Genomic DNA, 13,689 nt, shown 5'->3' with positions numbered 1-13,689 from the left:
ATAATTTGTGTCCAGCTTTAAATTTCTTGTGTGCTGCAAACCTTGATTTCAAAATCTAACTTTCCTGTTGAAGGTTTTCATTGTTACAAATACCCAGCAGGCAGGGATGTCCTGCAGGGTCTGGGGGACAAATGTTGTTTACATGTCCTTATGAACAGCTGTCTTCCAGACCACCCCCCACCTCCCAATTTGGCTTCCTCTTCCTTCATGAAAGAAAAAACACACTTACCAAGTTCCCTAATGACCAATTCCCTGCCAAAATTTTTAAAAAATCTTTTTGGGTTTTGCTGTAGCTGGTCGCTCTTTTACATTAATCGCTATCTACTACTTGGCTTTCAGGAAGATGTTCGTTTCTAGTTTGCCTTTCCCCTTAGGGTCTCTTGTGCTTCTTCCATATAAATAAGAAGATGAAAAATGGTTTATCTCTTCACGTGTGTCCAACTGCCTTTTATAAGCCTGTGCTGACAAATCTGCCCATCTTCATGACAGTGGCTGTAACAACATTGCTTTCTAATCCTCTGATGATGATGACAATAATCGAAGAAAATAATTATTGGACACTTACTTGACTTGATACTGGGCACTATGCTAAGAACCTTCTCATCTTTTTTTGTTTGTTTGTCTGTTTGTTTTTTGCTGTACGCGGGCCTCTCACTGTTGTGGCCTCTCCCGCTGCAGAGCACAGGCTCTGGACGCGCAGGCTCAGAGACCATGGCTCACGGGCCCAGACGCTCCGCGGCATGTGGGATCTTCCCAGACCGGGGCACGAACCTGCGTCCCCTGCGTCAGCAGGCAGACTCTCAACCACTGCGCCACCAAGGAAGCCCAATTCTCATCTTTTGATATAGGTCTTCTATGTGTACAGATGAGGAAACTAAGGACAAGAAAGCCAAATAATTTCCCAGTGATCACCCAATTAAGTAAATGTGGGAACTGGTATTTGGTCTTAGGCTGTCTGATTCCTGTATTTTTTGCCATGGCTTGTTTTGTGTATGAAATTCTTGTGAAAGTCTAATTAAATGTATTTTTTAAGTATGCTCTGAAAACTTAGATTTGCAAATGTAAAATGATACAAGCACTTTAAGAAACCGTTAAGGGTCAGAAAGCAGATGCTACCTGACATTCTCTATGATCAGTAATGGAAGGTATATAAATATTTAAAAAGTGCATTAAGACTCAGTTTCAAGTGACAAAAACCCAACTCAAAATAGTTAAAGAAAGAGGAGAGTTTATTGGCAGGTGGATGTAAGGAAGGCTGAAAAACCAAGATGGTGCCAAGATTCAGGTACACCACCTAGGTGGGGTCTCAGACAGTGACTGTGATTGGCCAAGCCACGGGGGGTGAGGTGGGGAGTGGTGGCCTGGATATGGGTGGGTAGAATAAGGTCATGTGGTGCAAACTGGGTCTTCTTGCGGTAACAACAGAACCATGGGAAGGTAGTTCTCAGAGAGTGTGTGGGAGTGTGGTTAAACTATCCCATCCATGTCTACAAAGACAGTGGAGAAGCTAGGAAATTTCCTTAAGAAATGTTTTCTAAGAAATGTTGTCAAAAGTACAGGCCTAAATTGAACGGTGAGAAATGTTCTCATTTGATAAGGCAGTTCTAGACCAGGCAAGGCATGATAGGCTCCTGACATTAATTATAATTCTACTCATGTGGTTCTGTACTCTTGCAAACAAATATTAATAACAGAGTTTTGAAAAGTAAAACTTTCCCTGACATTGAAGCAGATATAAGACACAATGTTTGAGGCAAAAGAAAAAGCTATGACTAGCCAAAACAAGAGAGAAAAATCTTGTAAGAAGTAATGAGGACATACTATTTGAATCAAAATTAATTCAAAGTTAAGAAATTCAGGGTGAGGGAGAAAGTAGCTTTCTACTCAGGCCTGGAGCACACTGAGGGTAAGTTTCGGCTTTGAGATGGTATTTATCTTAACATTTTTTTGCGGTACGCGGGCCTCTCACTGTTGTGGCCTCTCCCATTGCAGAGCACAGGCTCCGGACGCACAGGCTCAGCGGCCATGGCTCACGGGCCCAGCCGCTCCGAGGCATGTGGGATCTTCCCGGACCGGGGCACGAACCCGTGTCCCCTGCATTGGCAGGCGGACTCTCAACCACTGTGCCACCAGGGAAGCCCTCTTAACTTCTTTTGAAGCTGACTCTTGTGGAGTGGCTAGTTCATTAAGTAAGCTTAGCTATCTTAAAAATTTTCTATTTTAATTTTAAAATAATCTGGTGGAAAGTCATGATGAGTTACTTCTGTTAACTACATAGAGAGCCTGTTTTGGGGGGTTATAGGATGTATTAGGGTAAGACTATGTTGACTTTATAAAGGACTTCAAAATACAGTGGCTTAGCTTAACAACATTTTATTTCTTTCTTCCAAAATGCAGTCCTGGCAGCAAGGCAGCTCTCTTTCATGAAGTTATTTATGTTCCTTTGCCATCCTCCTGGACTGGCCCCCTGTTGTGGGGTAGAAGCTTCATGGCAAAACAACATGTGAGTTTAAGCCGGTGGAACAGGGGCCGACCCAGCAATGCAGGGCAAGGAGGTCTTCAGTTGAAGGTGGACTGAAGTCATACACTTCACCTCTGCTCATATCCTGTTGGCTTGAACCTGATCAGAGTCTGTTATGGACTGAATGTTTGTGTCCTCTTCAAATTCCTTATTGAAGCCCTAACCCCTAAGTGTGGCTGTACTTGCAGATGGGGCCTCTCAGGAAGTAATTAAGGTTAAATGAAGTTAATAGGGTGGGACCCTGATCCAATAGGACTATGTCCTTGTAGGAAGAGATAGCAAAGAGCTTTCTATCTGCACACACAGGAAAGGCCATATGGAAACACAGCAAGAAGACTGGCCATTTACTAGGCTGGGAGAGGTCTCACCAGGAACAGAATAAGCTGGAATCCTGATCTTGGACTTCAGATCTGCGAGAAAATAAATTCATGTTGCTTAAGCCTCCAGTCCGTGGTATTCTGTTACAGCAGCCTGGGCAGACTAATACTATTTCTGCCTAGCTGCAAGGGAGGCTGGAAATGTAGTCCCACCTGGGTGACCATGTGTTCAGAAGAGAAGCCTGGATCTCAGGAGGCAAGTAGCTATCTGTCCCCTTGGGCTACAAGCAGAGTCCTGCCTGTCACTTTATACCTGCTTTGCCCACTCGTTTACAGAGTTTATAGAACATCAGTTCTTACCCGAAGACCAAAGCTTATAAACCTCACAGTCCCTCAGAAAAGCAGTCCTGTCCCTCCCCAGGCCCCAGGCCCTCCTCTACTGCTGAGCTCTGAGACCTTCTATTCTTTTTTTCCCTTCTCCTTAATAATTCATGTAATTTCTTCAAATTATTCCCTTTTCCTGATCTTTCTTTATCATGGACACGAATGGAATCTTCAGTATCTGCTTAGATCTCAATTTTTATCTGCTTAGATTTTAGCTACTTATTATTTTTCCCCCCTAATAGCATCTATATCTGATTTCTGGGCCACAGTCTTTACCTAGTATCTTGGTTCCCCATTGCAGCTATCACAAATCACCATAAATTTAGTGCCTTAAAACAACTGGAATTTATTGTCTTACAGTTCTGGAAGTCTGAAGTCCGAAATGGACTTTCACTTGGCTGAAGTCAATGTGTCCTCAGAGCTGGTTCTTTCCGGAGCCTCTGGGGGAGAATGTGTTTCCCTGCCTTTCCAGCCTCTAGAAGCTGCCGAATTTCTGGAACACGGTCCCCTTCCCCTGTCTTCAAAGCCATCAATGGCAGGTTCGGTTGTGTCACCCTAAATCTCCCTGATTCTCCTCCCCTCCCCTCCCACCTCCCGTTTCACTTACAGGGACCTCTGGGATTACATTGGGCCCACCCAGAAAACCCAGGAAAATCACTTCATCTCAAGATCCTTATTTATTCAGAGAAATGCATGGACCCTAAATCTATATAATTGAATGAATTTTGGTGAATGTTTGTATGCATAAAACCAACACCCCAACCAGGATACAGAACATTTCCATGACCCCAGGTTCCCTTTTGTTTTTTTCCAGTCAATCTTCACTCTCTCCATAGGCAAGCACTCTTTTGATTAGTTTTGCCTGTTGCTAAACTTCCCTTAATAGACTCTTTTGGGTCTGGCTTCTTTCTCTTACCATAATGTTTTTTTAATTTTTTATTTATTTTTAAATTTTTGGCTGCGTTGGATCTTCGTTGCTGCACGTGGGCTTTCTCTAGTTGAGGCGAGCAGAAGCTACTCTTCATTGCAGTGTGTGGGCTTCTCATTGTGGTGGCTTCTCTTGTGGCAGAGCACGGGCTCTAGGTGCATGGGCTCAGTAGTTGTAGCTCACAGGCTTCAGTAGCTGTGGCGTGCAGGCTCAGTAGTTGTGTCTCGTGGGCTCTAGAGCGCAGGCTCAGTAGTTGTGGTGCACGGGCTTAGTTGCTCTGCGGCATGTGGGATCTTCCCAGATGAGGACTCGAACCTGCGTCCCCTGCATTGGCAGGCAGATTGTTAACCACTGAGCTACCAGGGAAGCCCAGCAAAATTCTTTTTTAAATGCATTCATGTGGTGTGTGAGCCAGTAGTTCATTCTGCTTTACTATCAAGTAACATTCCATTGCAAAACATCCAACATTTTAAAATCCATTCTCCTGGAGATGGACACGTGGCTTGGTTCCAGTTTGGGGTTATGAATGAATAAATATCAATAGATAAAGTTATTGTAAAAATTCCTATTGAATCATGCTGCAACTTTTCATGCATTTTGTCACGTAGCATAACATCCTCCCAGGTTCCAGCCATTAGGACGTGCACATCTTTGGGGTGCACTATTCGGCCTCCATCCCTAATTTGCTTACTCTGTCTACTGGACCAGCACCCCTCACGCCTGCCTAAGGCTTAGTCTCCTAATCACCTTATTTATTGCCGCGGGACGTTAAGAAGCTTAGCTTACACTCAGCCTCTTTAGCTTTGCCTTGGATCAGATTCTGACACCATAACCCAATTTTAGTGACTGACCTCTTACCTCTTTCCTGGTAATTAACCCCCCCAGCTGTATACTCCAGGCTTGGTGCCTAGATCCTAGTATGATGTCCCTGCCTGGAATCTAAATTCCTTTAGAACTAAAGGGCAGCCTTGCTTATTCCAAGCCTCCAGAGAAACGGTCCTGCCTCATGCTCTGGGCATCACTGGCTGGGTTCCTGCTACGTGGCTGTCTGTCCTCGAGGGAAAACATCTGTCAGGCCGTGCTTCCTCCTCTTGCCTGTGACCATACTTCTCTGAGACTGGCTCCTCCAGCCTGCCCAGCCACCAATGACTAGACCTGGATTAACTTCCCTGCAGGAGCTGGCCAGTCTAGCCCAGGGTTTCTCCAATTTTGTTGCACGTTAGCACCTGGAGAGCCTTAAAATATTTTAATGTCTAGACTGCACCCCTTACCAACTGAACCTGAATCTCTGGGAGTAGAAATGAACATCAGTATCTTTTCAAACTCCTCCATTGATTCCAATCTGCAGGCAAGATCAAGGACAGGCAAGCCAGGGACTTCTGTTCAAGGTGAGCTCTGCCTACCAACAGCATCAGCATCACCCAGGAGCTTGTTAGAGATGCAGAAACTCAGGCCTCCAATCCCAGCCCTACTGCACTGGAGTCTGCATTTTAACAAGATCCCCCAAGTGGTTCTGAAAGCTCTGATCTAGCCTGTCTCACTCTGTCTGAACTCTTGTTCTGAAACATGTTCATAATCGAGCAGGGTTTTTTTTTTCTTTTAATTGAAAAATATAGTAGTATTAGAAAAAAATTGAAATAATAATTCATCTTTCTTGAGCATTTAGTGTATGTTAGGCAGAGTGTGGGTGATTTATAGACATTGGATCGTTGAATCCTTACGACGAAGTTTCTCAGCAAAACCTTCCCAAACTGCCCGATCAATGCTTGGTCTCAAATTCTCTATCTCAGTGAACTGTTGTTTCCTTTACAGAACTTATTACGTTTATAATTTTAGTATACTTTTCTTTCTGTCTTAACTGTCAGACTGAATACTCCACAGAGGTGAGACCCTGTCTAGTTTAATGGTGAATCCATCGCACCTGATACTTAACAGGCACTCAAAAAGTATTTGTTGAATGAAGGAAGTTGGCACTATTATTATTCCTATGTTACGGATGAGGAAACTTGCCCACAATGTCATTTCTAGTAAGTGAGGGGGAATGAGAGCCGTCTCTGAGCCTGGCTCAAGTTCTTTATCATTGTTAGAAGCACCTACCCCACCATTTGCCCTCTTATCAGCTGAACACAACAGTTTTCTTCTGTAACCTGCCTTCTAGTGTCTTGTTTACACATGTGCTATTTTATATAATTATAACCAGGATGCCCACGTTAACTGGAATTTTGCTTTTCTTACTTAATGTTTTTTGTAAGTTTTTAAAGTTTTCATACTTTAAAAATGGGTACATATTAGCTTATCACTTGATTACTATAAATTATTAACCATTTAACCCTTGCCTAGCATTTAGGCATTGTCCTTGTTCTTTATTTACAGGTGACATTGAAGCCAGCATCTTTGGGTGCCTGGTTGAGCTGAATTTCTACTTTCTCACAAAACATGAACATTCTTATATCGTTTTCACCTTGAACAGGCCACCTCTGACCTTCCATGGTGCTGTAGCTAATTTAGATATTTCCAAGCCTGCTAAAGAATGGGAACATTTGCACTGCAGGGTTTCATAAGACACGTAGAATTGTGACATTTTTACTGTTCCATCTTATCCAAGATTTATCTTATCCAAGTCATTAAAGTCATTATCTTATCCAAGTCATTAAAGTGGCTTCTGAAATTCTTCTTTCGCTGAAATCTTTCTGCTTAATTTTGAGCAGTGACAGAACAGGCCAACTTGGCAACTTTTGATGCTTCTTATTCACTCCTCAGATGTGCTGACCCTTCGTTTCCCTAAATCAGGAGCCTGAGTTCCCTGTCTGCAGTTCAAAGACAAGGTCTGATTGAAGTCCAGAGGGACTTTCTAGGAACCCAGGATATGGGGGGGACAGGTGACCCCTCGTGATTCCCCTGTTGCCTTTCAGCTCATCCTCCACGGTCTCAGTGCAGCTAGGGAGAGAACGCAGGACCAGAAATCGGATCTAGGGACTAGCTCTGGACGGGACATTCACTGACATTGGGACCTAAACCCCCTGAACTCACTTCCTAATCTCTCATACAAGGGTAATTGCATCTTTTAGAATTGGGAAGATCCCATGAGCTAATCTACATGAATGCTCTTAAGACACTCAAAAAGATATATCTGTATGTGTATAATGTAAATACAAAGTTATTTCAGTGCAGAAACACTTGTAATTCTTTTAATATTAAATGCTCAATCCTTGATTACTTATTAAATGATGACTGAATGTCATCATTGATTTGTTAAATACTTAATACTTTAATACTTAAATATTTTAATAGTTAAGAACGTCTGCATTTTAAATTCAGTACTGTGATGAGTACCTTCTTACCCAGCCATATTGCATCCTTTTTAAAGGGCCAAATTCTACCTTTTTGTTCTGTACTTCTATGATTAAAAGTAATAATAATTGCTAATATTATAATGATATTTTATTAAGTGGGGAAGGATATGTCTTGAGAAAAATGTAATTGGTGAGGTTGTCAAATTGATTGACACAACTGAAATAAAATTATCTCCCTATGAGGCAAAAAAGAAAAAAAAAGACAAAAATGAGAGCGTGGGCCGTAATAAGTGACTTACGTTATCTTGCATGTTTATATTGTGAGAAAGTGAGATCTGCAAAGTGTTATGAATACTTTCAATAGGAAAAAAATCAGAGGAAATTAAAAATTCTTTAACGGGGACCAGATGTAGTTTTAAAAAAAGAACAAAGCTGTTGAAATCTCCTGTTAAGACTGAACTCCGCTCCCCTCCATAAGCCCTCTTTCTTGAACAGTAAGGGTATGCTAATGATAATAATTAAATCCAAGCAATCCTTCTTGCTTTTCTTAGGCAAAGTGGGAAACAAATTACAACTCATTTTCAGAAAAATCTTTACAAAATCCTTTGCCAACGGCAGAGCGGGGAGGCTGGCAGCTAAAAGCCCCAGAGAGTCCCTTCCTGGGAGGGGAGGCTCTCGGCCAGGCCCGAGCCACCACCCCCTGGGGGACAGGGGCGCCGGTCAGTAGGCCCGGGGTCCCATCCTCGGGGCGAGGCCGGGGCCCCTCGGGCGCGGACTAGAAGAGCGGCGGTCCCGGCGGCGGCGACGGCGGCGGCAGGGGCAGCGGCGGCGTCGGCGGGGGCTCGGCTGCAGGGCCGCGCTGGAGCGGGAAAGGTCAACAGGGCAAATACTTTCTCGGATCCATCCGCCTCGGCCAACTTCGGCAGATCTCCCCCGCACCCCCTCCATCCCACTTTCTCCGCCCACCCCCCAACTCCGAGCCCGCGGCTGCAGCGGGTCGACCCCCACGCCACCTCCGAGTTGTGGGATGGCTCTGGCGGTCCCCGCGGGCCGAGCGCGGGAGCCTCGGGAGTGAGGGGCCTTGGGGGAAGGGAGTCTCTGTGGGGAGGGGTCTCTGGAGAGGCGGAGGAAAGCTCTCGGGGCGGGGGGAGGTCTCCGGGGGGAGGAGCCTCCATGGGGAGGGCTCTCGGAGTGGGTGGGAGGTCTCCTTGGAGAGGGGTCTCCGGGCTGGGGGAGGAGGTCTCCAGGGGGAGGGGTCTCCGATGAAGGCCGCGGGGCGGGGCCGGGCGCGGCGGAGGTCGGCGGGGGTGTGTCCGAGGGGCCCGCAGGAGCGCAGACTCGCGCTCCGCCGAGTCCCGGCGCGCGGTCGCCGCTTTTTCCCCGGAGCCACCCGAACGGCAGAGACGAGATGCGTGGCGGCGGCGCGGGGCTGGCGCTCCTGGCCTCGCTGCTCTGGGTCGCCGTGCAGGGCCAGCAGAGAGGTGAGCCCGGGTCGCGTCCCGGTCCCCTGGCGGGCGGGAGGCTACGGGACAAAGCCCCACGCCTGGCCGCGCCTGAGGTCGGTGCGCGCATCCGCGTTCACCCCTGAGCGGGGACCAGACACGTGGGTCTCCCGCGCGGCCCCTGGAAAGGTCGCCCGGCCGGGGTGGGGAGAGGGCTGGGGGAGCACCCCTGACGGACGCAGCCTCCTCATCCGCGCCTCGGGCTTCCCCTCCTCGGGCTCTGGGTCCCCGGGTCTGGCTTGGCGACCCGGGAGCCCCTATGGAGAGCCGCGCTGGCCCGGCTCTCGGTCTGGGCTGCGGCGGGTGGGCGGAGAGTGAATGGGAAAGGCGCCCACAGAGTCCCCGCCACTGACCGGCGGCGGAAAGCTGGTGGTCCGCGGCCGGGAAAGGGGGCGGTCCCATGGCCACTCGGGGCGGGCCGGCGCGCGGGTAGTGCGCGGGGAGGAGAGGACGTGGGAACCGGCCGCGGGCGGCGTACAGGGCCCGGACGCGCCTCCCGGGCGCGCTGGGTGCAGGCCCCGAAGTGACCGAACCGGCCGTTCCCTCGCAGCATAGACGGTGGTCACTTCGGGGTGTGGGAGCGGGAACTTGGACGCTGGCTGGCTTCGCGGACACGCTGACTCGCGGAGCAACGTTGGTGAAGAACAGAAACCCGAAGCGAACTTTCAAAGCTTCTGTCAGTGCCCCAGAGCAAGGGAAACCCCCCTCCGGTTTCTGTGGACAACACCGTGCCCGCTTTCCCCAGAGGCTAAGGCTTCTCGGCGCCGGCTGTTGGCTAGGCGGTCACAAATATTTGTTGAAAACGTCTTAATGTATGCAATACGTGACCGCGGGCATGCTCCTACAAATACACGTGCCATTAAAAACGGAGGAAAGTACAGGCCAAAAGTAGGTAGGCGGTGTATATATGCCAATACACTACTATGTATAAAACACATAACTAATGAGAACCGACTGTATAGCACAGGGAACTCTACTCAAGGCTCTGTGGTGACCTAAAAGGGAAGGAAATCCAAAAAAGAAGGGATATATGTATACGTATAGCTGATTTACTTTGCTGTACAGTAGAAACTAACACAACATTGTAAAGCAACTAAACTCCAATTAAAAAAAAAAAAGTAGGCAAGCAGAACACGAAATACCCCGTGGGAAAGATGGGTGTTTGGCATCGTGCTGAGCTGTGAACTCTGCAGCCCGTCCCATTCATTGGCGCATTCGTGGTGGAAGCGCTGGACCGGAGCGAGCGACACGCTTTGAATGGCTGGGCGTCCGTTCTGCGCGAGGCGGGGGCTGGGATGCAGGGAATTTACATAGTTATCCCGGGAAGAAAGGGGCCGGCCTTGCGGGAGAGCGGGCTTGGACTCTTCGAGCTGAGCGCCTTTCTCTCGTTTTGCTGACAGTGAAAAGCCTGGTTTCCCACAGGGTGGAGGGAGAGCAGCTGGACTCAGCTTCCTTGTTCTAAGAAATTGAAAGTCCTGGACTGGGGAGATGCCCTGAGTGTTTTCCGCCCCCCTCTGGGCTCAGCACTTGGCCTGGGCGGCTGTGAATCGTGTTTGGAGAAAGTGGGACCGTGTGGGGCTTTCCTGCTTTAAGATGCTGCGGAAAACCACCCACTGCGTGGGAGCCTTTGAATCCTTCACACTACCTTCCAGATTTTCAGTCCTTACCCCACAACCATCACCCTTCCTAACAGGCGCCTTTAAGGGAGTTTTGACTTTTTAAAATATAAGTTGGGACCCCATGTATATAGCATGAATGACTAGTGAAATGGTGTAATCTGGTCATAATATAATAATAAAATAATTCTGACTAGCATCATCAGTGAGTTAGTTATGTGGTGCTTATATTTTTTAAAGCAATCATAGCGTTCAGATTATTAGGAATTCTCTATCATTTCACAGCCTCTCTGGATTACTTTACATCTCATGGTATGTGACCCAATAGCTCAGTTCCTTTGAGATGTAACCTGTGGAAAGTGAGCTATTCCTAAGTATAAAATACTAGGTGGTATATTTCTAACAATGATGTTGTGTTACGTCCACAGCTGGCAATTACATGGTTTATAGTTGCTTCACAGGTCAGCTCAGCAACTCTTGTTTTGAACTGGTTTTTTTTTTTTTTCTTAGTAAAAATAGACAATTCCAAGGATAGGGGAAAAAATCTGTACTATGACTAGAAGAAATTTACTTCATTCTCATAAATGATATAGCATTCAAATTTAGCGTGTATGTGCTCTCCAGTGAAGTGTGTACCTGAATGGCTTTCAAAGGTGCATTTTTCTTTCCTGTAGCTGTATTCCCCAAGTAAGGGCCAAGAAAAAATACTTATTTTAGCAGTTGGAAACAAGGATTGTGTAATAAAAACATCACTGCCCACTTCCTATGTATCCCAGACTTTGGCCCATTCCTTTTTTCTCTTCCACTTTTCCAGACATTAATATAAAGCCTACATCTGTAGTTAATATAGCACGATCGAGAATTCAAATGCAACAAGGATGTGAAATAAACACATGCTGTTCCCTAGTGTCTCGTGCCACTCTTAGAATCGCGAGTATTGTAAAATGTTTATATGACCACTTATTTCAAGGTAATCTTCCTTGAGACACCCTACAATTTTAGAATAATTCATAAGTTTCTACAGATATTCATTATCATCTACAGTAGGTTTTTTTGTTTTGTTTTGTTTTGTTTTTTTGCGGTACGTGGGCCTCTCACTGTTGTGGCCTCTCCCGTTGCAGAGCACAGGCTCCGGACGCACAGGCTCAGCAGCCATGCCTCACGGGCCCAGCCGCTCCACGGCATGTGGGATCCTCCCGGACCGGGGCATGAACCCGTGTCCTCTGCATCGGCAGGCAGACTCTCAACCAGTGCGCCACCAGGGAAGCCCTACAGTAGGTTTTTATGGAGAAAGGACAAGATTTGCCTTTAAGCTTTAGGTGTTTTACTTTTTGGCTTTACAAGCTGTGGGAAATTGGGCAAGTTACTTAACCTCTCTGTGCTTTGGTTTCACCATCTGTAAGTGGGAGCAGTAATGGTGCCTCCTTGGAGAGGCTGTTCATGATGAAATGAAAGAATGCAAGATAAGTTCTTAGAACAGTGCCTAACCCAGGATCAGCCCTCAATAAGCATCATTATTACTGTTTTGCACAGAACTATTGGGAGGCCCTCTTGCCAGCTGTATTCTCTGGAATTTGGAGTCTGGGTTTGGAATCAAGTAGTCTTGGGCTCAAATGCCAGACCTGTCACTTTGACGAGCCGTGATGTTGGTTAAGTTTCTCAGCATCTCTGGATCTGTGAAATGCAGAGAACTGATGTGATTCAGTAACACAGGGAGAAAATTGGCCAGCGTTGGGCATGTCAGCATCATAGGCACGCAGTCCATGGTGATGGTCTTAACTGTCCCGCCTGTGGTGCGTCCTCACCATCCTGGACCCACATTCATTTGGGCATTAAGACTTGTTGATTTTATCTCTTGAAAATCTGTGCAATCCATCTCCCATTTTTGTCCCCACTGCTGACTAGGCTCAGGAACTGTTTGTCTTTCCCATGAAATATTGTGACGATTCTCTCATTGGGCCTCCCTCTTCCTCTCCTCTCCATCTTCGGCACCACCATCACCGTGATTTTTCTAGAAGTACCACCCTATAGGCTTGGACTAACGCCTCTCAAACTCCTGATTTCATAACACAGACACACAAAATGACATTGGAGAATCCCATGGGGCTAAAGGAGGAGGCTGGGACCCAGCTGGCCTGCTGGCCCAGAGCTCAGGGTGTTACCTGGGGACAAACGTGCCCCTGTTCATAGCTGACCAGTGATGCCGGGCACATGGGCTATTCAGTGCTGGACAAGCCTCCCATTTGCAGTCTAAAACCCCCAGAAACCTCCCCGGTACCGTCATTGCTGAAGTATTTATGATGTGCCCTTCCCTGGACTCCTGGTGCTCTGGTCCCTTAGCACTATTGTTGTCCTTCTCCTGGTGGCCTAAGCAAGTGGCTCACTGATCTGTCTCACCCACTGACCTGGGCTTCCTGAGGGCAGGGGCTGTTTTATTCCCAACTGGATGTCCATCGCTGTGCCATGTTCCTGGTGGTTACTAACCACCTGTCTTGGTTGAGCCACATTGAGATTAATTATCTTTATTCACGAATCAAGTAACTTTAAAAACTATTTTTGAATAGGTAATCCATGCCCATGGTACAAAGTTCAAAAGATACCAAAGGGTATATAGAAAAGGTTAAGTCACCTACTTCTGAGGCAACTACGGTTTTGAGTTTCTTGAGTATCTTTCCTTACATGTTTCTTCATGTAACTCCTAAAAGCAAGCTACTTCCTAAAACCTGCTTCCTCCCTAGCACTTCCTAATAGTATAAGAAAGGTACTAGTTATTTCCTGATAAAACAGGAAACACTCTTCCTATCTCCACTGCCCTTCCTTCATGCTATTTCTTTAATATCCCTGCTGCCGGATGTTAAATGCATCACTTAATCAATGTCTACACTTACCGACTTTTCACTTTCCAACTTGTCCCTTTCAACGTGGCCTTTGACAGACGGTATTAGAGCCTTGTTTCCTAGATCTTTTGGAATTTAAAAACTAGCTCATTGATTGCTTTCATGACCCTGTACTCCTTCTGAAAGTATTGCTTACTGTAGCATTAATAAGCTATTCCTGAAGCTGTAAATAATTAAAAAAATATATATTTAGACGATTTATGATGTAGAGAGGTTAAGTTTAAGAATAAC

The 13,689-nt window shown here is 46.6% G+C and overlaps 1 protein-coding gene and 1 long non-coding RNA gene across 2 annotated transcripts in view; both read left to right on the top strand.

Annotated features, from left to right (window-relative positions):
- The first annotated feature begins 684 nt into the window (after window positions 1-684).
- Window positions 685-2,960, top strand: LOC137204140 (uncharacterized). The gene is made up of 2 exons (XR_010933436.1): window positions 685-2,189; window positions 2,398-2,960. It is a non-coding gene; the product is annotated as an uncharacterized lncRNA (long non-coding RNA).
- Window positions 2,961-8,741: 5,781 nt separating this feature from the next.
- LAMA1 (laminin subunit alpha 1) overlaps window positions 8,742-13,689 on the top strand; it is a 161,230-nt gene continuing 156,282 nt past the window's right edge. Inside the window, exon 1 of the mRNA XM_067699663.1 lies at window positions 8,742-8,924. Coding sequence (XP_067555764.1) covers window positions 8,852-8,924 — 73 coding nt within the window. The 5' untranslated portion in view covers window positions 8,742-8,851. The remainder of the gene's footprint in view (window positions 8,925-13,689) is intronic.

This window comes from Pseudorca crassidens, chromosome 12 (assembly GCF_039906515.1).
Source record: "Pseudorca crassidens isolate mPseCra1 chromosome 12, mPseCra1.hap1, whole genome shotgun sequence".
In the NCBI taxonomy this organism is placed as follows: Eukaryota; Metazoa; Chordata; class Mammalia; order Artiodactyla; family Delphinidae; genus Pseudorca; species Pseudorca crassidens.
The sequence above is the reverse complement of the archived record's forward strand: the minus strand, read 5'-3'. Positions and strand labels throughout refer to the sequence as shown.